The 26,022-nt window shown below is 37.2% G+C and overlaps 1 protein-coding gene across 1 annotated transcript in view; it reads right to left on the bottom strand.

Moving 5' to 3' along the window:
- Positions 1-3,997: 3,997 nt before the first annotated feature.
- Positions 3,998-26,022, bottom strand: part of LOC149227424 (pentatricopeptide repeat-containing protein At5g67570, chloroplastic-like) — a 428,343-nt gene continuing 406,318 nt past the window's right edge. Inside the window, exon 9 of the mRNA XM_089377788.1 lies at positions 3,998-4,664. Within this exon, the coding sequence (XP_089233914.1) occupies positions 4,293-4,664 (372 nt within the window). The 3' untranslated portion in view covers positions 3,998-4,292. The remainder of the gene's footprint in view (positions 4,665-26,022) is intronic.

Below are 26,022 nucleotides of genomic sequence, written 5' to 3' on the forward strand. Positions count from 1 at the left end.
GTGGAATATAATAAGGAAAAGAAGTAAACTGTTATAAGCATAGAACATACCATAACTTAACAAGAACACAAGATGTTGGCTCTCTGCCAGGGCCAAAACCTCTCTTCTCTTGAGAGGAAAACCCTTTAGTAAGTTTCTCTTATTGAAGCTTCTTATTGATCAATGCCAAACCCTAGACCCTTGACAAGAATATCCTCTAAGCACAAGTCAAGTCCTTCCTCCTTTCAACACTTCGTTCCCTGGCACTTCGTCTTCCTTCTTCTAGCACTTCGTTCTTCTTTCAACTATTTGATAAGTCTTGTTATACTTGCTCTAGAAGACATACCTTTGATGAGACCCTTCCCTTATGATGATCCCTTCCTTCTCTTCACCAACGAACGAACTTTTTATGACTGTCATGGGAGGGATGTTATGACAACAAAGACAACCTCCTTCTCCTCTTATGTGTGACTATAATAGGTTTAGAATAGCCCTATTACCTTCACTTTTCTTCCTTGGTCCTTCACTGGAGTGGGAGGCCCTTTAGGACTAATTTCTAGACCAAACAATGTGAGAGGTGGTGCTAATATAATACTATTGTTATGACCGCAGGCAACCTTCCCTTTCCTCACACGTGTGACTACAACTGCCCTAAAAATGGTCCCCTTAAACTCGGTTATGTACCCTTCTTCCTTGCTACACTTGGAGACCTTTTTCCTTCGCTCTTTTTCACCTTCTTAGTCCCTTCACTTCACTGATTTCAGAGAGATGAATGGCATTATAGTGGAGTGGACAACCTCTATATATAGAGGGCTATGCCTCCCTTTAGGTTGACTAGAAGGCCAACTTGTTGTCTTACTTCGAATGGCTTCTTTGGTGGTGTCACATGCTTGGAGGAGCCTCTTTGATGGTGCCTTTGCTTTGGAGGAGACTTGACTTTGCTTGGAGGAGAGTTCTTTGACTTCTATACAAACATATACATGATGCAACATGCCCTTAAGGTCTTCAATATTTTCTTTTGACTATTTGACTCACCTATAGCACTTTAACTTGTGCTAGACCTATTTCAATGAGCAAGAAACTCATTGACATATATTATAAAAATAATATTTCTTTTCTTGAATAAATAAAAATATCAAAAGTACATTTTTGAAGACTGAACCTAGTTACATTTCCTTCAATAGAGAGAAGATGTACCCCAGAGATAACAAGATGTCCCTAGATTGACATTGCCCTATTTTTGAGGGTATTTGATGATGACGAAGACACATAAATTTTGGCATGAGATGCACCTCTTGGAGACCTTTGTTTCACTTTTCATGGAGAGACACATTTTTGAGGATGACATTACCCTTGGAGGACATTTTGCTCACACATGTGGGCTATTTTTAAGCATAGTTTCATGTTATAATGTAATTTAAGCTATTTTGGGGGTTGACTTAGTGACTTAGTGACTTGTATCATGGACTGTGTATTTTAGAAATCTTTATATCCAAATTGAGGAAATTGACTTACCTAGGCTAGTGTAAGTAGGAGGTCAATTCCTCTCATTTATTCATTGTCACACTTGGAGATAAATTCACAATATTACTTGTCTTTTCTCTCTAGTGCTATGGAGCATTAGTGTAGTAAAATTCTTATGGCAGATTTTTATTTGATGGATTTCTTTCTTGGATGATTATTGATGAATCTTTGATGATATGTGCTATTTTCATGTGTGTTATCTTATTCCATCTTGTTCTTGTTGATGAATTAGGATTTAATGAAATTTTCACCAAAGTTTTGTTGTTGTTTTATGGCCCTAAAATCTCCCCGCACAATATTTTCATCAAGTTTCTCTTGAAGTGGCCTAAGTTTAGCTCTCTCCCTTTCAATCTCCAAGGAAGATAAGATGCTAGAGTTAAATAGTTGAGGGACACAAGTTTGTCTTCCTCAATTTCTTTGAATCCACATCCATTTCTTTCTTTCGAAGATTTTTACTCCTAGACTAAATTTTCCCTTGATTAAGAAAGACACTTAACTTTTCTCCTGTGCCAATCCATTTTCATACAACCTTAAATATTTATATTTTACTTTTTCTAGGGTAAATTAGGGTTAGGTTATTAAAAATAATTTATTTTCAATATTATTTGCCTTGGACTATTGTCCTAGGGTTAGGACTTGTATGCGTTCATTTGGAAAAGTAAAAATCTCATTTTAAATTCATGTTTCAGTGACAAATTAGGGCTCGTTGTGATGTTATATGCGTTTCATACCATAGAAAATTGTTGTAATTGCTCTCCTTGTTAACTACTCAATAAGCCCAAATATACACTTCTTTATCATAGATCACATGTTTTATTTTTGTTGTTACCATAAGATTTTTGCATGCTATCATTTTTAATTTTAAATCCTAGTTTATGATAGGAAAGTATAATTGTTTGATTGTATGTGTATGGAAACTTAGTTGAGCCTTTATTGGTTGACCTAAGCCTCTAGATTAAGCCATACGAACCCTTGAACTCACTCTCTTGGAATTATACCTTAACTCACCCAAAACCATAATTATTGCATACCTATCCTTGGGTGAAATCTTGTTGTAGAACCTTCGGGGGCATTTAGCCTAAGTCTACTTGGGTTACTTGATCCCTAAAATCTACGATGGTAGCCTCCCTTGTGGTGGACTATGTTTGTCACTAAAATGTGAGGAGTTACTGTTGAGGTGACAATGGCGACTTCTTGTTGCTCTCAATCTAGGTTGCTTAGCAAGGATTTGCATTAAGATGCTAGATTTTTGCAATAACAAGAACCAAGCCCTTTGTCCAATCTAGAAAATTCAATGCAATTAACATTGTTTGAGTCTCTACCAACGTTAGAAAAGGGAGAAAAGGAAAAGGGGACCGTCTTTCAGCATGCATGACCCTCATCTAGGAAATTTAGAAGAATGATGTCTCTCCACCAATGTGCTCAGATAGCCAAGTCAATGTGTTACTCGTCAAACAAAAATATAACCATAATCTGTAAACCATTATGGAGTGGAACTAAGAACAAAATTAGAGGTAAAGATGTACAAAGCAACCAAGTTTGGAAAGAAAGAATCCTCGTCTAAAGCAATGATCTACATCTTTATTGAGGGGCTTTAGGTATCATATTAGTTTTATTTAGAAAGACAACAACAATCCCTCGTTTGAACTAGGAATATTGCATATGAATCCTTTGGATTTGATAATCATGCTGTTAAAAATAAACTAATCTATTAGCAAGAATTACATTCAATGCCAACAAGGCTTTGGTTTACTGGCGTATGAAGCTGCCAACCAGGGTTCCATTCTCATTATGGTCTATCCTCCTGAATGGCACACAGCTATACAAAGGGCTAAGGCCAAGGGGAAGTCTTAGATGAATTTGGCAGAGTAGACAATCCTCAGAACCTAGCACCTAAACTGAAGGATGTTTATACTATGTAGTGTAGCCCCTTCAAAGCTTATTTCTAAGAATCAATTCCAAAACAAAACCAAAACTTTATTAGTTGATAATATTGGCATTGATTACTGTATTATGCAAACTTAATTGAATAACGTGCAAATGACTTTTGTAGGCCCACTTTAATATATAATTCCTGAAGATCTTTTGAAGTTTTAATACTGTGTCATTATGATTTCATTATCTAAGATTAAAACTGCTTACAGCTTCATTGTAAATATAAATATGTGATAGGGAGAGAAAATGCAGCTAGCCCACTACTTTCACCTCAAATTCTTTCTGACACTGGCATTAAATTTGTGAAACCTTGCATAAAGAATGAAATACAGGAAGGTATTGTTGATGAAATGATTAGAGCCTAGGAAAGGCTATTAAACATACAACAATAAACATGCCATATTCCCACATGCAAGTTAAATTGCTTCAACATGCATGATACTTGCTTAATTCTGAACACACTGATTCTATCTCCACATCCCTGGATATTTTTTTCCTTCGATTGAATAAAACTGCTTGTAGTTGTACTTTGAGATACAAAAAATGGAAATGGATAATATTCTACAACAGAGGTTCAGACTCTGAAAGTGAAGCTCTTTAAAAATCTAGCATTATACAATACTCATTTTTTTCCTAGATTTCCCTACTCCGTTAGTATCTCAGGATGCAAATGTAGTTGAAGAATGATACATGTATATTGCAACTTAACGTCCCTAAATATCCTACTAATTAGTGCCATGTTAAGTATGTAGCTTATGTATTGCAGCTACACCTTCAAAAGGTACATGAGAGATCAACTGATAACTGATAAGGAATCACCTGAGATCTTGTCTCTACAACATTGAACTTGAGAATTAATTTGTCATAGCAATGGTTACATTTTTTCTAGTGTCCGCTTGTGTACATTGCTTGTTCGATAGTTGAAGAGAGTTCATAAAATTTTTGAAAATGAGACTAGTCCGATCATTTCCTCCAAAATTATTCACTTCATTTAATAACCCTTGCAGGTTTTCCTGGCTAATAAGATAATCATTTTTCTCAAAGTAGTCTATCCATTCACTTTTTCTTATATTCAATTGTGCACGTGCCATGCTTTTTATATATGCAAAAGTTGTAGCATAATCTCCTGCCAGTAAGTTTTGACAGATCAATTCTTTGTACAACAGGACATGTGGAGTTCTCCCCATCTGAACCAACTGCTCATATGTGCTCTTCAATAAGTGCCGCTGAATACACAAGACACAAATGCAGATTTATACAATAACTAACATGAGTTATTTGAGACATGATAGTGCAGATAAAAATGCCAAAATCACCGGAAAAAACTGCATTGATTAATCTTAAATTTGGATGCTTGGACAATAGGAATACAAAATTCTGTTATTGACTCCTGTTACTCTGAAAATTCACTTTAGAAAATACATGCATTTTGAGTTGGAGATAATCATATGCTAAAGCAGTCAAATTTTGAGCTTTAATACTGAAATTACCCAAGGCTAGTCATACAAGATTGATGGCATGTGACGTACAGATATACCTTCAATTAACCACAGCATATATCTACAGGTTAATGGACTATGCGGTGCTTTCTAATTGGTGGTCACACAGTAAAATGGATGAAACATGACAAAACATGCATTGTTTCATGACGTGATAACATGAAGCCAAAAGGAAATAAAAGCTATAGTCAAATCATTACCAATACTTGGCACCAACTTAAATGCTGTTTCTTTTGTTACAGCCCAAAAACAATAAAGAAACAGACCGACTCAATCCCTGAAGCCATACCCAACATTAGGCAATATTAGTGGACCCACTCATGCACTTAAACAGACACAAGTGGGCTGAGTTATAACATATTTAACAAAAAAAATAGACTTTACTCATATAAATATCCCAGATTTGGGCGCATTGTTATACATTCTACACAGGACTTCCAAAAATTGTTCACCATTTTCCTATACTTACAAATTTCAGTTTCTGAAGAAATCTTGAAGTCATTGGGGTTTCAAGATCGTAATTTTAAACAACCATAACTTTGGCATGTGAAGTGAAAGCTATGTCCTGTGACCCATGATTTTCGGTATTGCAAAAGATCTATGGACTGGCATAGAGAATTCAATTTTGGCATCTTTGTCAAAGGATAGAACATTTTAGCATCTTTATCCCTTTGAAGGATGTTTTATCAAAGGTATCACTTTCTTATTCTATTTTTCTATAATTGTGACTATGTCTTGAGAGAACACCTATTTTTTAATTAATTATTTTATTCTTTATTGCATCATATGCATTATCATAAGCTTTAGTTATTGACCTGAGATTGACAATCAGATGCCATGCTTATACTTCCTCTATTGGGGTCTCAACCCCTTGGGTTTCATTCATTCCTCTCTATTACAGGGTTTCACCATGTTTTTTTTTTAATTATTATTATTACTTTTGGGATGCATAAGGGGGGAATGTTGTTATTGAGGTATTCCAGAATCCAAACCCCATTATATATATTTGATTTGATGAAGGTATATTGTCAATAGTTCCATATTGACTACTAAATAAGAAATTGTCCTCAATGGCAGTGGGACCCATGTCCGAGGTTCCTCCATTTCCTAGAACTCAAGAGCTGGAATGAAATGTTCCAAAGTTCCCAAGAGCAATTTCTAGAGCATCTAGAATGATCCAAGGGCTCCATGTGCAAACTTGCATTGCTACTTGCCTATTTCCCATGGCCAAGAGGCTGCAAAACTCCCAGCCTTTTGGGGAGTTCCCAAGCGCTCTACAATAAGCCAGGAGCTCCCAGATGTTCTCTCACTGCATGGGACCTATTGACCATTGAAGATCACTTGTGTTGAGAATTAGGTAGGGCAACGTTAAATTCAAATTCTCTTTCATTGATTACTACTTGTGTACTTCTTAACATTATCTTTGTTCCTTATTATTGTACTTGTTTGATACATCAAAATAGCAATCAACCAATAAGACAGTGACACAATAATTAGGCTCTAAGCCAGGGCTAAAACCCCTCCTCTTGAGGGGAAAACCCGCAAACCTCTTCTTATAGATTCTTCACAAGATGAGTACAAAGACCATGACAAAACCTTGACCTAAACTGCCTCTTCTAGACCAAGACACATTCACCCTTCTTTCTTGCTCATTCTGCACCATGTAGCACTGATAGCTTGACTTCTCCTTAGCTCTGAGGATATCTCTGTGACTGCTCATCTTCCACTGAATTGAGTCACCTATCCATGATCAGTCTCTCCATCCGAAATAGATCCATTGTATTGACACCTAAAATGTCAGAGACATCTAATCCACGATCTATCTCTCCATCCAAAAATTGATCCATTGTCTTGACACCCGAATTGGCAAAGACATCTGCACCTATCTCGGCACCTGAACTGTCTTTGCTGTCCTTTCACTTCCTCGTTGTCCCTTCCTTCACTTGCTGACCCTTTCACATGTACTATCCGAAGCCTCAGTCTTCCTGTACCATACCTCCGAAAATCTTAGAGAAGTTGTCCGAGTTTTGTGTTCTATGGAAGTGATTCGAGCTGCCTTTATATAGTTGTTGGTGCCTATATTGGAGCTGACATGAATCAGTCAACCAATGTGTCTTTTATTCTGAGCCAATATGAGTTTTATATATCTATATCTATATCTATATATATATATATATTTATTGAGGTTGGTATTTATCAAAGGTTGTGTCTCTGTTTGAAGCCGGCATGAAGTCTCCATCATATATATATTGAAGCTGACATAGGATGACTGTGCTTGTCTAGTCTGGAGGACTCTTACAAGTGTAACAACTTTTCATATACATAACTCTGAATTATACATTTATGACAATATGACAAATTCCTAAAGACATCAAGAAGAAGTCTTTGACCTATAATAAAAACTCCTGCTCATGAAACCCATGATGAAAGTATTACAAAATTCATTTTATTATCTTTGTCTTCTTCATTACATAAATTCATAATTACAAGTCATTATGAAGGATGAACCTAGTTACATTCTACAACACTCCCTCTTAACTAGGGAGGTATTCATAATGATACTTGGTCACACTCAATCACTTTGAAGAGATCTCATAAGAAGAGTTGGATTGGTAACCCGTTGGATTGGTAACCCATATGTTTTAGCATCATAGTAACCAACATTGCTTCCACAGAAAGGCCTTGACTGGCAGCTCTATCTCTCATCAAATCAGAGGACAATGTTGGCGAGATCAATGACTATAGACACCTTCATCATTGTCTCTCAAGGTACACACCCACTTGGGTGTTCACTGAGTATGACCTTCTAGGACTATTCTTATCTTGGGTTCCCATCCCTCAAAGAATATCGATCCTCTTGCCTACTCTTCTCTTGGATGCTCTACACATCCTCAAAGAGTATCAGTTGCTAGATGATTACCCAATCCTCTATTCTTTCTTCCCAAGTGAAGACAAGAATGTTTTGTCTATCTCTCCCTCTCTGTTATGAAACCAGCTCAAGAAAAGATAGAAAAGAAAGATCAACGCCTTAGAATTCAGCCTCTTCGAGGGGGCAACCTCCTTTACATTACATAAATGAACAATTCTTGGATGATACAAATGACAAAACCTCCTTTCTATATATAGGAGTCTAAGGAGTCACAATATAATCCAGCCGACCTAACAATAATAATATAAAGCCACAAAAATAATAATAGAGGGATTCTAAGGGGCACAGAAATAACAATATGTGGGTAATAGGGGCACAACAATATAAATAAGGGGTATAACTACAATAGTAATGGGGTAATCACTAGTATTATAGGGACCCAACATGCCCCTCTCCTTCAAAAAAGTGTTGTCCTCAACGCTTGAGCAGTTCTGGATACTTCTGCATAAAATTCTCATCCTCCCATGTGGAATCTTCAGCGGATAAGTTCTTCCACTTGATAAGATACTCTGAAATTGATCGATTTCGTAGTTGTCGAGTTCTTGTTTCTGTGACTGCTTCCGGTTCCAATATAATTTTTCCTTCCTCGTCAAGTTCTGGCAATATTGTTTGAACTGGGAGCTTGTCGCCTATAACCTTCTTTAAACATGAAACATGGAAAACTGGGTGCAATCGAGAAGCTGCAGGAAGCTCCAATTTGTATGCCATAGTACCAATCTTTTCCAACACCTTGTACGGACCATAATACTTTGGTGATAATTTATTATCCTTCTTAGCTTGCTTTAGGGACATTTGCTTATATGGTTGTAGCCGTAGGAATACCCAATCACCTACATCAAAACTTCTTTCACTGCGATGTTGATCTGCCTGTTGTTTCATTCTATTTTGTGCCAACACGAGGTTATCCTTTAAGAGTTGGAGGACTTGTTGTTGATGTTCGATGTGATTTTCCACTGCCTGAACCTTAGAATTTTCTCTTAAATATGATGTGATTGATGGTGGTTGGTACCCATAAAGTGCCATAAATGGGGTCATTTTTGTTGCTGTATGGAAGGAAGTGTTATACCACCATTCAGCCAGAGGCAACCATTTGACCCATTGTGTCTGTTTATCAGATACAAAGCAACGAAGATATCCTTCCAAACATTTGTTTACTATCTCAGTTTGCCCATCAGATTGAGGATGATAAGATGAGCTATGAGCTAACTGAGTACCAAGACAAGAAAATAATTCTGTCCAAAAATTTCCAGTGAAAATGGGATCTCTGTCACTTACAATAATCTTTGGGTTTCCATGTAGCTTTTGAACTGTTTCCATAAATGCAGTAGAAACTGTACTGGCTTTAAATGGATGTGATAATGCACAAAAGTGTGCATACTTGGTAAGTCTGTCAACTACCACCATGATGACACTCTTTCCCTCAGACTTGGGTAAACCTGTGATAAAATCCATTGAAACCTCCTCCCAACGTTGGCTTGGAATGGATAAAGGTTGTAATAGACCCGGTGTCTTAATTGTTTCAACTTTATTTTGTTGGCAAACCAAACATTCCGCCACAAACTTTTGAATATCTGATTTAAGGCCATCCCAAAAAAATTCCTTCTTAACCCTGTGGTAAGTTTTTAAAAATCCTGAGTGCCCTCCTAAGGGAGAAGTGTGCAATTCCATAAGAATCTTTTGTTTTAGCTGGGAATTCTTACAGAGGTATAAGCGATCTTTGTACCATAACGAATCATTTTGCTAGCTAAATGTATCAGAAGTACTTGAATCTTGTTGTAGCTTTCGAATAAGTGCCCACACTTCTTCGTCATTCTTCCATTCCTCCTTTGCTTCATTTATCCAATCTGGTTGGATAATAGAAATGGCACACAACAATGCTTCCATATCCTCATCCTTTCTTGAGAGTGCATCTGCCACCACATTTTGCTTCCCTTTTTTGTAGATGATTTCAAAGTCATAACCCAACATCTTTGTGACCCACTTTTGTTGCTCTTCAGAGGATAATCTTTGTTCTAAAAAGTATTTAAGGCTATCATGATCCGTTTTTACCTTGAAGTGTCTTCCCATTAGGTAGGGTCGCCATTTCTTAAGTGCATGGAGTATTGCCAACATTTCCTTCTCATAAATAGCTTTTCTTAAAAACTTTCCCTTGATTGGACGACTTTCAAAAGCAATGGGTCTTTCATCTTGCATTAGAACAGCACCAATTCCATTTCCTGAAGCATCACATTCCACAATAAAGGTTTTTGTGAAGTCCGGTGTAGCTAAGACTGGTGCTTGGCACATTGCCTCCTTAAGATGTTTAAAGGCCTTTGTTGCTTCCGGAGTCCATGAAAATGAATCTTTCTTCAATAATGTTGTTAGAGGTGCTGCTATTCTCCCATAATTCTTAACAAACTTGCGATAATACCCTGTCAACCCAAGAAATCCTCGCAGATGCTTTATGGATGTGGGGATTTTCCATTCCTTAATGGCTTTAATTTTGCTAGGGTCTACCTTAACTCCTTCATGAGATACAATATGACCCAAATATTCCACCTCCTGGACTCCAAAGAAACATTTGGATCTTTTTGCATATAATTGTTTCTCCTCCAATAGTTGTAGCACCTTGTCAACATGTTCAACATGATCCTTCCAAGACTTGCTGTAGATTAGTATATCATCAAAAAATACTAACACAAATTTTCTAAGGAATGGTTTGAAAATTGAATTCATCAAACCTTGAAATGTTGAAGGTGCATTGGTAAGGCCAAAAGGCATGACCAAAAATTCATAATGACCCTCATGAGTTCTAAATGCCGTTTTCAGAATGTCTTCAATCTTCATTCTGATTTGATGATATCCCGAACGAAGATCCAACTTGGTGAAGTAAATTGATCCATGCAATTCATATAATAATTCATCAATGACAGGAATGGGGAACTTATCTTTAATAGTGAGCTTGTTGAGCTCCCTATAATCTGGACACATGCGCCATGATCCATCCTTCTTGTGCACCAATACTACTGGAGCTGAGAAAGAACTTTGACTCGGTTGAATTATACCAGCCTCTAGCATTTCTGCAACCATACGTTCAATTTCACTTTTTTGGACATATGGATATTTGTACGGCCTGATGTTTGGAGGAACACTTCCTGGAATCAGATGAATAGCATGATCATGATCACGCATAGGTGGGAGACCTTTGGGAGTCTCAAATACCTTGGAATGATTGTCCAGGACTTTTTGGAGATCTGGAGAAATAGATGATTCCAATGTGGAAACATCTAGCGAACATAATTGTGCAATTACACCTCTTTGCTCCTTTTTTAGAAGCTTTGTCATGCCATTAGAGCTGATTATCTTTCCTGGTTTCCCTGCAATACCCCTTAATTCAACTTCCTTTCCTTCCACAGAAAATTTCATGAAAAGTTCTTGAAAATTAAAAGCTATTGTACCCAAGGATTGTAGCCATTGGACTCCTAGTACAACATCAGCACCTCCCATTGGAATGGAAAGCATTGGGCTAGTCAATACATATTCTCCCATGGATAGCTTGATATTATGGCACTTTCCAGAACAATTTATTGTTCCTCCATTTGCAATCATCACTTGACACTCTGGTGCTGGATATAGGAAGCAATTCAATTCTTTTGCTACCCTACAATGAATAAAATTGTGGGTGCTTCCTGAATCAATCAACACTATTACCTTTTTCTTCTTGATTTGTCCTTCTATCTTGATGGTTTGAGGAGTGGTAATTCCCGCCAATGCATTACAAGATATGGTCGGATTTATTTGTTCTTCATCTAGGCTTTGTTCCTGGAATATATCCTCTTCTTTTGACCTTTCTTGCTCCTTTTCTTCTTCCTCTTCACAATCTATGTAGAATAATTTCTTCTCAGCACACTTATGACCTTTTGTGTATTTGCTATCACAATTGTAACAAAACCCTTTTGCTCTTTTTTCTTCCAATTGTTGTGGTGTCAACCTTGTAGGTTGTGGAAGACTATGGGCAACAACACTTCCGTCTTTATAGTTGTGAATGGTATGCTTCCTAGTTGCCATAATTTTGCTTTCCATTTTTCTTGCTAACCTGAATGCCTTCTCTAATGAATCAGGTTCCCAAAGGCGCACATCATGTTGGATATTATCCTTTAAAGACCCTATGAACACATCAATCCTATGCTCCTCTGGAATATCTTTTACCCTTATGTTCAATTTTTGGAACTCCTCAATGTGCTCCATTATTGAACCCTTTTGTTTGAGACTTATCAATTGGCTAAAAAAAAGTGTTGCTTTTTGTATCCTCATAATGTGCTATCAATTCTTCCGTAAAAATTGCCCAAGTGATAAACTATTTACGAGAACAAAGCCATTGATACCATACAAACTGATTTGGTTCCAAATATAAAGTTGCCATACGTACCTTTTGTGTGTTTTGCACATTATTGAGATCGAAGAATTGCTCCATCTGTAATATCCATGTGGCGGGATCCTTGCCATCAAACTTCCTCATATCGATTTTTGGAACATGGTGAGTCTTCGATCCAACATTAGAGTCTATGGAATCATGATTAACATTTCTTTTGTTCTCATCATGAGTTTCCTTTAGTACTCTTTCACCCTTAGTGACTATTTCTTGTAGCAACTTATCCATCTTATCATCCATGCCATCAATTTTAGCGTCCATGCCATTCACCTTAGCTTCCATGCCATCCATCTTAGCTTCTACACCTTTCTTTAAACCATCCATCTTAGCTTCTACATCTTTCCTTAAACCATCCATTTTAGATTCTGTTGCTTTTTGTGCAAGTGACACTCGTTGCACTTGTTCTTGTAATTTTGATATATCATATAGCATTTCTTCTTCTTCTTCATGAGTCATGCTAGAGCTTTCAGGCTCCTTACTAGGTGTTTGCATTTTCTTTCCTCGGGGCATCAGTTACCGATAATAATTCTCTAATATGCCCTTTGAATTCCTTCAAAATAAATTTTCAAACCAAGCTTAAGCAAAAATTAAAGAAAATCTACACACCTTTTTTCACTTTGTAGGAGCTTGATATTGCCTCCGATGTATCTCTGTACTTTCTGATTATCTAGTTCTGAATTTGTGACCTGTAGTAGCCCTCTGTGTCCTCTTTCCAATGCCACAAGTCTGACCCAAATTGGATTCTTCAAGGAAGAGTTATGCGAAATCTCCCACAGTGACTTGATTATAGACTAGTTTAGTAGAGCGAACTTGTACAACGTGCCACGTGTCACTGTTTCAACCTTTGACTCTGAAAAATATATAAAAGAAAACTACAGTCCGTCCTCTTTCTGTACCTTCTTACGAAATTTCAATCCGATGCTCAGAAAGAAAGTTATGACGATTTTCCCCAGGTCACCTGTTTTGAGTGTAATTCAGGAGTCTGCAAAAAGACCAACTTCCTCAGATCATATCTCCGAAAATATCGCGCGAAAAACTCTGAAATTCGGACCCAAGGTTCAGCGCGATTTCTTCTCAAATGGGTTTTTTTTGCGACTTCTGAAACGTCACAGAAAAAGAATTATAGCGAAAATGCCACGATGACCTGTTTGGAGCAGCGAAACCCTAGAATCCAAAGCTCTGATACCAAATGTTATGAAACCAACTCAAGAAAAGATAGAAAAGAAAGATCAACGCCTTAGAATTCAGCCTCTTCGAGGGGGCAACCTCCTTTACATTACATAAATGAACAATTCTTGGATGATACAAATGACAAAACCTCCTTTCTATATATAGGAGTCTAAGGAGTCACAATATAATCCAACCGACCTAACAATAATAATATAAAGCCACAAAAATAATAATAGAGGGATTCTAAGGGGCACAGAAATAACAATATGTGGGTAATAGGGGCACAACAATATAAATAAGGGGTATAACTACAATAGTAATGGGGTAATCACTAGTATTATAGGGACCCAACACTCTCAACTAGGGAAGATATGCCCATTCCTGTAAAGGAATGTATCCAAGCTCCCTCTGATCAGGGACTTGCCCAAGCTCCCTCTTAATTAGGGACTTGTCATAGATCCCTCTCAAATGGGGACTCTCTTTTCATCAACCTTTGTGGGTCCTTCAGCTGCTTGATCAATTTCTTTCCTTGATGTCATGAAATTCAGTCAAGCTTCTTCCTTGTAGGGCATTAGCCATCGATCACTTTCCTCCTTGGTTCGTCATGCCATTCCTTTCTTCATGGAAAGTGGCTTTCTTGGTACATATCTGGAACCTTCTTCATATGGCTACTTCTTTCTCATCATGCTTCTTTCAGGAATTTCCATTCACCACATGAATGCTAGTTGTACTTGTGCTTACAAATCTTGTTCCAGTAGCCCTACATGAACTCATCCAGATATTATTCAAGAAATTAAAACATAACATCAAATCAAATAGTACCTTACGAGATGGCTCTTCATCATGACATCTTCCTATAGGTATCAACTTCCTACATACATGTTGACACATCTCCCAAAGATATCCATTATCAAGGATCTCCATCTTTTTATTAGAGTCTTCATATCTTTCCTAGAGATTTCCCAATCAAATCTTCTCAGTCTTTTGGATGTTGATAGCCTTCATCATGGTTGCATATCTCACGATCTCTTCCTTTCTTTCTTCACCCATTCTTTTCCTAGGAGCTTCCAATCAGAGTTCCTTAATTGTAGTCAACCACCTCATACTTCATATGAGGACATATTTTGTTGATTTCATCTAGTGTGATTCATGCCTTTCGACAACCTATTATAGGAGGAGATCCCTTTTTCCTTCGATCATGCTTCTCAAGATAGAAGTAGTGATCCATGTTACCTGCAACCATATGACATGACATTATAATATTAAATACAAGCATACATACCTTATTTTACCTTTAGGTCATCTATGCTTCTTCCAACAGCTTTCTTGATTGAAGTGTCTTCAACCCCTTGATCTGCTTCATCTCTTATGTCATCATATGTTATAGCTCTGATACCACTTGTTATAGCTCTAACCCAGAATATATGAGAAATAACAAATATACCCAATAAATAACAAGATCAAAATAGATAGAAATGCTTCTTTATTAATCAAACCCTTAAGGTAGGGCAACACCATACACTCACTCCTTAAGGAAGGAGAACACTCCACAAGCCATATGCCTATTCATACAATATTCCTTGACAATACTCCTTGACATGGAGTCTCTAGCCTCTATATAGGCCTCATACATACAATACCATGGGTCATTACTATGTTTCCCTCATACCATCAACTAATACCATGGGCCCATTACATTATTACTAACTACTTGTGGTCCCTTACATGATATGGGTTAACCACCTTATTTATTACTATGGCCCATCCCATTATTACATTATTACCTTGGGTATCTCCCTTGGTACCCCATATTATCCCCCCTAGGTATATAACATCATACCATCATCCGGGAATTCCACAAGTTGGAGTTCCTGATGAAACACTTGCTTCCTCTCTAGATTAGTGAATCCTCCAATGAGGATTCCATCAGAGAATCTTGAGGATCTTGGATATCCCCATTTGGCAGATGTTTCCTTTTTGACTTGATGTATGATGAGCCTTGTCCTGGAAGACTTCTTCCTTTTCTTCAATGTCCAATGAGGTCCCCAAGAGCTATATCCTTCATGTTTGACTGCCATGAATTTTGATCCTTTTCCTTCATGATTCCCCACGGTGATATCACGAGCTCTTGCTTCCAATGCTTTCATGATGCCGTAATGCATCTTATTATTTATCATGGTCATATCCATAACAAAAGATTTAGGAGCTTATGATAAGACCCTTTTGTGAAGGAGACCATCTCAAACATAGTAGAGATCTGTTACTCCCTCTTTCCTTGGTCCTTTTCAACTACCTCCATCTTTTCGGTGATATGAGATTTCTTTCCATAATCTTTCCATAGCGTTGAATCTTAGCTATATTGTTCTGTCTTGCTTGAGGACGAAACTTCCCTTTCCTTTCTGCAAATGTTTGAGTCCTTTAGCCTTTAACACTTTTGCCCACAACTTGTCCTTTTTCTATCTTGCATAGATACCACAAGTTGTTAAATGAGGTAACTTTCTTGTCCCAAGGACACTTGTTACCTTGCTTATCAGTTAGTGTATTTAAGAACAATGATGATTATCTTCTTATCATCTCCCCCAAATCTCCCAATTGAGATCTTGTGAAGATATCCCTTCATTCTTTGATACCTTTACTTTTGTGTAGATCAGGTCTAAAAGATATGACCTTCTTTTCTGCATTTCCAGAGAATATATCTTCTAGCATTTCATATATCTCTTTGATGTCTCCTCTCTTGCTACATAGGGATGAGAGGACCTTTGACTAATTTCATCAGAATCCCATGAGTCCCTTGATGCATTCAAACAATGCTTGACCTTCAGAGACTTTTCCATAGATATCAATGACTTCTCTTTCAGGGACTATATCTATCCTCCTTTCTCATGCAAGGAATTTCGATGACCCAACCAATTTATAGATCTCCTTGCAAACACGAAGTCATTTAACCAAACTTGATTATAGAATGAAAAATACTTGCTTGGTCACGTTGATCACGTTGAAGATGCATTGATGCTTCCTCTGGGTGATCTTTGAGTTGATGTGATTTTGTTTCTCTATACATTGTAGATCCTTGTGGTCTTGTTATAGAGTTTAATCCTTCTTGCTGGTATAGAATCCTAGATACTTTGATTTGTAGATCCTTAAGGCATATTACTGTAGCATTATTTGTACCATTCTGCACTGAACTGAGATTACTGGTGCCCTTATGCTTGACTAAGATAACAACGAGACTCTTACCAAGATTCCATCGAGATTGTATCACCAAAATTTAGGATCAGGAACACGTGACTATGATGATATTGATGTCCTTTCTATGTATCAACATTGAACCATACTCTGATTTGTCACTGAAACTCCGTTTTATTATCCTTACTATAATCCACTTCTGTGCACTGTGATTTAGCATCGAAACTTTGTCCAGGTTTTGTGCACTGTAATCTAGGTTGAACCAATCAATGTTTGGCACATCTGTGGTATGTCATACAATTATAAAGGTATGTATTGCTGAGCCTTCAAACTACTACATAGTGTGACACTGTAATCATTGCAATTTTTCCCAACAAAAACTGAGTTGCCTATCCGAGATTTACTGAGATCCTCCTACTTGTGATTGTGTCGAGACATTAATGCTGTGACCTGAGCTTGATGTCACTATTACCTTAACTTTGATGCCCTTCTTTTCCTTAGATTGTAACCATAACTCTGATACCATGTTGAGAATTAGGCAGGGCATTGTTTAATTCAAATTCTCTTTCATTGATTACTACTTGTGTACTTCTTAACATTATCTTTGTTCCTTATTATTGTTCATGTTCGATACATCAAAATAACAATCAAACCAATAAGACAGTGACAAAATAATTAGGCTCTAAGCCAGGGCTAAAACCCCTCCTCTTGAGGGGAAAACTTGCAAACCTCTTCTTATAGATTCTTCACAAGATGAGTACAAAGACCATGACAAAACCTTGACCTAAACTGCCTCTCCTAGACCAAGACACAATCACCCTTCTTTCTTGCTCATTCTGCACCACGTAGCTCTGATAGCTTGACTTCTCCTTAGCTCTGAGGATATCTCTGTGACTGCTCATCTTACACTGAACCGAGTCACCTATCCATGATCTGTCTCTCCATCCGAAATTGATCCATTGTCTTGACACCCGAATTGGTAGAGACATCTGATCCACGATCTGTCTCTCCATCCAAAACTAATCCACTGTCTTGACACCTGAACTGGCAGAGACATCTACACCTATCTTGGCATCCAAATTGTCTTTGCTGTCCCTTCACTTCCTCGATATCCCTTTCTTCACTTGCTGACCCTTTCACATGTACTATCTGAAGCCTTAGTCTTCCTGTACCATACCTCCGAAAATCTCACAGAAGTTTTCCAAGTTCTGTGTTCAAGTGAAGTGATCCAAGCTGCCTTTATATAGTTGTTGCTGCTTATATTGGAGCCGACATGAATCAATGAACCGATGTGTCTTTTATTCTGAGCCAATATGACTTATATATATATATATATATATATATATATTGAGGTTGGTATTTATCAAAGGTTGTGTCTCTATTTGAAGTCGACATGAAGTCTCCATCATATATATATTGAAGCCGACATAGGATGACTGTGCTTGTCTATTCTGGAGGACTCTTATGTTAAAATTTGGGTACCAGAGGACAAGTGGTTCCCTAAGGCTTTGATCTTTGGCTTAGGGAAAAGTGTCCAAATGTATTTGTACTTTTCTCCTAAAGTGATTTTATAAGTGGTAAAGTCAATTTAATTTAAAAGTGACTTTATAAGTGGTAAAGTTACATTCTAATTTAAAAGTGAATTTATAAGTGGTAAAGTTACATTCTAATTTAAAAATGACTTTATAAGTGGTAAAGTTACATTATAATTTAAAGGTGACTTTATTAAAGTCAATGAAGAATTAGAAAGTGAAAAAGTGACTATGGAAATAAAAGGCTAAGTGGGTCTTTATTTAAATGGGTGAGTTAAAAAATAGAAAGTGAGAATTAAATGCACATTTATTCTCATCCCTAGATCTAAATTAATCTCAGCCATTAGATCTTAGGGTAACCCAGAGGTCATTTAGAGAGTAAAAGGAGAAGAGAAGAGGAAAAGATCATTCATTCTTTCATGAGCATTTGAGAGAAGGAGAAGAGAAGAGGAAAAGATCATTCATTCTTTCATGAGCATTTGAGAGAAAGAGAAGAGAGAGCAAGGAGAAAATTTCTGAGCAGTGAGGAAGTGAAGGAGAGCAGCAAGAAGACATTTTAGCAAATCTGGGAAACAACATTTATTGGGATGCATCCCAAGGCAAAACCGTACAGTAGGAGAAAGACATAGAAATCAAGGAAGAGGGACAGAAGCAAGGGCACGAATTTCGAGGTAGATTTCAGCACGAATTCCGAGGCAACCGTATCGCTGAAATACGTATGGTCCGTACAACAAGTTTTGGGCATGTTTTTCGAGGCTGGTCGTACGACATTCAATGCCATTTTATTGCTCGAAAATTTTTGTTTTGGCTGTTTGCTGATTGGGATGATTTTCGAGGTAGAGTGCAAGCACAGAAATCGAGATAAGTTGTAATTTGTGGTTGCTGGAATTTTTACTGTGTATTTCAGTTTCTCTGTAAAAGCATTTTTAGAAATAAAGAAGAGTTCTTAAACTGGTTTTCCCCAAGAGTTGTAGGGTGTTTTTCCAAGGTCACATTGACCAAAAATCACTGTGTTATTTTCTGTGTGGGGCCGTCATAATTTCACTGTGTTTTATTTCTGCAATTTCAGTAGTTGTGAAATCTCTAAATTTGTGTTTTTAGAAAATATTGTCATTTCCAGATTTTAGAATTTTTATCATGCTTGGATTTAAAACTAAATGTATGTAGTGATAAGGAAAACTGATAACTGGAGTGGGGGATTGAAATTTCTTCATGGTATTAGAGGTTGGTTGGTTGAAAAGTGCAGTTTGGAACAACAAAGTGAACATTAAAGCAAGCTGATTTTTACACAGAAAACATAAATCTTTACCACAGATTTGAAAATTTCAGTTCGGTAGAACATTGAAACATGTCTTTGGGTTTGAGAGTGGAAGACAGGTTGGATGAGCAGAACAACTACAGTGCATGGAAGGAGAGAATCCAGAGCATATTTGAGGAAGCAGAAGTCTGAGGCATTATGGTAAATACCACATAGAACCTAGTTGTAGTACCTATTGACCTTGTACAGTTGGCAGAGTTTAACAAAAAAAATGCTAAGGCAAAAAGATTGATTCTGGAAGGAATCAAAGACCATGTCATTCCTCATGTGAGAGGAAAGACTTATGCACATGAGATGTGGACAGCCCTGACCAGTCTTTACCAGAGCTCAAATGAAAATAGAAAAATGGGCAGAGGTCTGTTTCCATACAGAAACTGGTACGAAACTCGGAAACGCGTTTGGTACGGCCGTGAAATGCGTTTCTGGCTGTACTGCCACGTTTCACGAAATGGAAACATGGCCAGTACAGCCGGAAACGCGTTTCACGGCCGTACGACCCACGTTTCATCATTAACTTGTGTTTTTTTTAATTTATTTTTAGGGTATGCTAGTGACTTCTAGCTTCTAGATGCCTGTCTAAACTTATAAAAGTGAACTTTGTCTCATTCTCTCATCACACTATTCAGCAAGTCGTTTCTCTTGGAGGCTGGCAGTTGTTTCAGATAGGGTGTTTTGAGCAGTAAGCAAAGTAGATTTTAGCAGCAAGAGCAAGAGATTTCAGCAGCGAGAGAAAGAGATTTCAGTAGCAGCAGATTTGACTCAACTACAACCATATTTCTCCTCTTTTCTGGCATTTTGGGGTAGCTTTAGCTACAGAAAATTAATTTGGGTAAGCAACATTCATTTTGTTAGTTTTTTCGTACTATTTCTTCAATTTTTCTAGGGTTTATGCTGCCAAAAATATGAAAAACGTTTTTTATTTATAGATTTGTTTTTTTAATTTATTTTTGCAACAGATTTGGCTCAGCTACAACCATATTTCTCCTCTTTTCTGGCATTTTGGGGTAGCTTCAGCTATAGAAAATTAATTTGGGTAAGCCACATTCATTTTGTTAGTTTTTTTCTGCTATTTCTTCAATTTTTCTAGGGTTTATGCTGCCAAAAAATGAAAAACGTTTTTTATTTACAAATTTGTTTTTTTAATTTATTTTTGCAGCAATGGCTTCCAGCCAAAGTGCAGCTGCAAGTTCAAGCCCTAGGGCCAACCCAAGGGTTGAATATTATCCTCTTTGGAGGCATGTGACGAAGATTCAAAGATGTGGAGGTGGTGGCTCATGGGAATGGCGATGCAATCTTTGCAATAATTCGTACAAGGGCTCCTACCCAAGAGTGAGGGAACATCTATTGCATGGAGGAGGACAGGGGATTTCAGGTTGCACAAAAACAACAGATCCATTGGCAAGGAGGGCATATCAAAGAGAGCAAGATGAGGCAGATGGTACTAAGAGAAGGCATGATGACCTTACTCAAGCTCCATCTAACATTGAGCCAAGGATTGTAGCTGAAGCAAGAAAGAGGAGAGCCGGTCCCACTGAACAGCATGAACAACCAGCACCCAAAAATACTAGAGGCCCAGGGGCATCCCCTTCAGTTCAGGATAGCAGAATTGCTAAATTGGTGGATGTGCAAGCAAGAGAAGAAACTGATTCCAGAGTGGCTAGGTGCATTTATGCATGTGGTATCCCATTCAATGTTATTCGCTCTCCTTACTGGCAAGATATGATAAGGGCTATTAACAAAGCTCCTCAAGGGTACAAGGGGCCTGTTGACCACTACTGGTCAACTACCCATGCAGTACACCCCCCTTTTTTTTGCAAAAAGGGGCAGCACCTGATCAGCGTTTCCGTACCATCCTACAGTCATCAGCAGCTTGATCATTTTGCTTGTAAACCCAGTCTGCATGTATGAATTGTAAATAATCCTAGCAGATATGAGTCGTGTATGTAAAATTGCTTAGGTGGACCTAATTTTCTAGTGGTAATCTACGTCCCGGAAGGTTTTTCGTCTCACCGATCCATGGATCGGCAGAGTTTTCCTTCAAACCTGACCCCAAAGCTGGGATGGATTTTGTCATTAGAACTTTAGGAGAATCCTAGTGTGTTGATCTGCTAGATTATAGTTGTGTCGCAGAACTGGGTGTTTTGTGAGGGTCTGTATTAAGTGGGTTTGTCCCCTTGAGATGTAAATTGTAAAAAGTCATCATGAAATGTGTCTTGAGGGTTGAAAATGTTTTAAATCCCCTCGTGAGTCCTAAGTCCTAGGTCCTAGGTGATGTTTCCAAAGGCTTAGTTCGATGATCCATTTAAAAAATAAAATAAAATAATAAATAATAAAAAATTTAAAAATTTAAAAATTTAAAAAATGAAATAAATAAAAAATAATAAAAAATTCAAAAAATTTAAAAATTTAAAAAATGAAATAAATAAAAAATAAAAATTTAAAAATTTAAAAAAATAATAAAATAAAATAATATTTTAAGTGAATAAATCGACGGATGAGATCAAGAGATGTCTTGATCCTCATCAACGGTCGAGATAATTTCTACATGGATCATTTGAACTAGCCGTTGGGATCATTTCCTTTATATAGGGTCTTAGGTGGTCATTTCAGAAAAAAATTGGATCTGTAAGTCTGATACTGAAGAAGCTCTCTTGTAAATCTGTTTCTGGTTAATAAAAGAAGACTTTGGGGTCCATATCTTGCTGGTGTTACTCTCTTGAAATGCTGTGAGATTGTTTTAGTTTCTGCATATTTTATTTTCAGCCATTAATAATAGCTTTTTTTGTAGAGTATTGTGGGCACAAGTATCTTGTTCACATGCTAGGGTTTGGGTGCTGTTAGGGTTTCTGAAGTAATGGCAGGTATCTCCATTACTGTTTGAGATCTAGCAGCATTTTTGCCCTCTTTATTGACGGTTGTTTTGAGCTGTGCAAAAAACATTTTCTGAAGGAATTTTGTGGGCATTCGGGGAAGTTCTCGGCTAAACCAACCAACTCCCGCAAGCATTTTTTGCTGAGCCCAGTTGGATTTGATCCTGGGTCTATCATTCGGTTTATTTTTCTAAGTTTGCATGAGAGATTTTCTGAAGTTCTTCACAGTGACGATCTGAAATTTCTGTTCTTTAAAATGTTTTCCGTGATTACTGCTGAATCTGGCTGTTAAGGGGCCAAATCTATAAATTAACTAGCTGATCTAGGGTTTCAAATTCTTGCTCTATTCAGTTTTTATTAGGGTTTTCAGTTTTTGTTTAAGGCGTATATCATTTCTTGGGTGATTTTGTCCATTGCAGATACAGGGTTATCTCTTCAGTGGCAGGGGTTTGTAGTTTTCAAATGCATGCAATCTGTTTTCTGTCTGCCGCCACAAGGAAAAAACACTTTTCTGGAAAATCCGTGGCTATATTTCTTTGGATTTCAGCTACAACACTGAGCGTTACTGGGCGATCTATTTATCAGTGTGCCGGCTGAGCAACTTCTGTGCTAAAGCTGTCAGCAGAGGAAGGCCAGAACCTGCAAATCAAATAAATAAATAAACGATATATATGTGTGGCTGGTCTGTGTATGCGCAAGGAAGAAAACCGTCACTTGAGAACCATTCGACGTGAAGCATTTAACACCAAGTAGCAGGTCCAGCCTAAAGCGGAATCGTCCAATTCAGAAGCACTCAGAATCAATCCGCAGACTTTTCGACTTGAATAACATCGGTGGTTCCAGAACTACCCACGCGTTTTCTTTTTAAATCGCCGCTGTCTGGTGTCCGAAACCGCAGGCCGGTAGATTTAGCAGCAAGGCGTATAGGGTATTAAAGCCGTAAGGCAAATAACAAAAAAGAGGCAGCGTGTAATCATCAGATGAAATATTCCGCTCCAGAAGATCTCAGCTCCAAAATCATAACGAATGGTCGAGCGTCCCACGGGTTTTGGCCACCAGCTCAGGTAAAATTTTTACGCACCAGCAAGTTGAAGCAGTTCAACGTAAAGCCCAGCATATATTGGTAGCACGTAAATCGAATTTTCGCGTTCTGTGGTCATCTGCGTGGCAAAGGGTTCAATCTTCGGGTCAGGTATCGTTTCCATCTTGCCAACGTAAGACTGTTGTGTTCTTTTCCCTTTCTGCCTGAAGCTTTGCGTGAGTTATGTGTGCGGATTAGGGTTTCCTGAGATATTCATTGCCTGTTACGATTTTCATGAATTGTATTTTGATTGAAATCAACGACGGTTAAGCCCAGGTAAGCGTAGTTTTTAGTTACGTTTTCATTTTTTTTTTTTTTAGTTATGATTTCATTCTTAGGTGATGAGTTAATACGTTTAGATTTTTAGATTCGTTGTTTTATAAAAAATAAAAAAGGGTTCATATTAGATTTTGTAATTCTTTTTTTTTGTGTTTAGTTTTGTTTTAATTAATTTTTAATATGTTAGCGTTAGTTAGATTTTAGATTATAATGCTTTAGGTTAGATTTTAATTTATTTTTTTAAACTTTTATTTTAGATCAATTTTAGTTTAATTTTCTTTAACTTTGGTTTTATTTAGATTTTAAAATAGTTTTAAAATTTTGTTATAAAAAAATCAATATATATATATATATATATTTATATTTTTTTATATATTATTTTTTTAGTTTAGTTTATTTTTAAAATTTTTTATTTTAAAAAAAAAAAAAAAAAAAAAAAAAAAAAAAAAAAAAAAAAGAGAGAGAGAGATTTTTAGGCTTAGTTGTATTTTTAGTTTTGGATTAAATTTTAAATTTCATTTTATATATATTATAAAAAAAAAAATTCGAAAAAATATAAAAAATTTGTGGAAAATTCTCTTCGTCAGATCCAGTCATTTTCGGGAATTGTCGTATCTTTCATGCTGAGATCTAAATTTTCAAGTCGAGATGCGAAATTGATATCTGGTTAATAGTTATGATTCATGGTGATTTAAAGCATTCATTTTTTGAAATTTCTCAATTGCTGGATATCGTTTTGGTCATTCTAAGAGCATTGTGATTTAGCTGATGATAGATGATTGCTGTTTGTGGTCCACATTTTTATATCATTTAACAAGTAATCGTTTTAACCACAATCTCTTAAGGCACTGGTCTGCTAAGTTAATCAAATCCATCTAGTGCTTATCTTATCGTGTCTCATGTCTCCCAACCAGCTGGTCGACAGTTGGTCTCATCATCTCACAGGGACTACCCCCCTTAGCCGCGGGAGACAGGCTTAAACGGAGGGATCGGGGATCAGAGTGACAGCCCCCGGTCTGAGCGTTGTCGTGTCAATCCGCGCGACAACATTTTTTGGCGCCGTTGCCGGGGATAGAGTTTTTCTGGCCCTGGCGTTTTCAATGACATTTATCATTCTTTCATCATTCAGCGTTCATCTTTCTATCATTTGTCTAGCCCGGCAACGCCAACATTTTTTGGCGCCGTTGCCGGGGATACTTTTGCTCGGTGTTTCAAACGACAAATCATTTTTCTCATTTCTTATCTCTTCATCTGGCCCGGCAACGGCAACATTTTTTGGCGCCGTTGCCGGGGACAGAGTCTTTCTGTTCCTGGAGTTTCATCGACATTCATCTTCTCATCTCTCATCTCTCAGTTGAGCTAGCAGATTCAATATTTTTGGCATCTTTTCATCCCATATCAGTAGCATCTCTTCGATTTGTTTCTTGTTTGGGTGGCGACTCCACTTTCTTATTTTTCCCAGACAAGAAGCCTCCCGCACATCTGTTTGTTGATTACTTTTTGGATCCTAGAATCAGATTCATTGTTCAAGTGGCGACTCCACTTCTTTCATCTCTTAATTTTCTTGAGCAGAAATCTTTTTCTATCATCCAGTCGATCCCTTATTGTTCATCATGGATTATTCATTTAAACCATGTCATTTTACTGATAATCTCCAGGATCTTCCGAAAGAGGCCGTTGGTAAATTATTTAAGTTCTCGGGTGGTGATTCGGTCACTGTTGGACAACATTTAAACAAGTTTACTTGTGTAATGATCTTATATTGTAGATTTCCTCAATATAATCATGAAGATTTCAAGATGCGTCTATTTGTCCATTCTTTAGAGGGTGATGCCTTGAATTGGTTTAATAATTTTCCTAATGTTTTTTTCACTTCTTTACAAGACATTCTCAATGCTTTTAAAGATAGATATGATAGTCCAAACAGCTTGCCTTCTGCCTCTAAAATTGTGCAACAGAAAGATGAATCTTCAGATCAGAATGTGTCATCAACCGAAAATATTGCAGATCAAGTTCATGATAGTGAAAAATCAGGACAAATGACAATGAAAGGGAAGAGCAAAAACAAATTTTACGAGATTTAATGATGCTGGTGAGAAATATGGAAATCAATCCAACTAATTATGTCAATGATGTGAAAACTTTATGCACCCACCTGGAAAAACGTAATAGGGAGATTGAGGTCACGCAAAATCAGCATGCTAAAGAAATTGAGGCCATGAAGACTAATCATGAAACAGAAATTGGAAACATGCACAGCAAGATGTCAGTCTTAGAGGAAAATATGGTGACCATGAAAGCTGATCATG

The sequence above is a fragment of the Pinus tabuliformis genome, chromosome J (assembly GCF_031772625.1).
Source record: "Pinus tabuliformis cultivar Carrire ecotype Pingquan chromosome J, CPIR1, whole genome shotgun sequence".
In the NCBI taxonomy this organism is placed as follows: Eukaryota; Viridiplantae; Streptophyta; class Pinopsida; order Pinales; family Pinaceae; genus Pinus; species Pinus tabuliformis.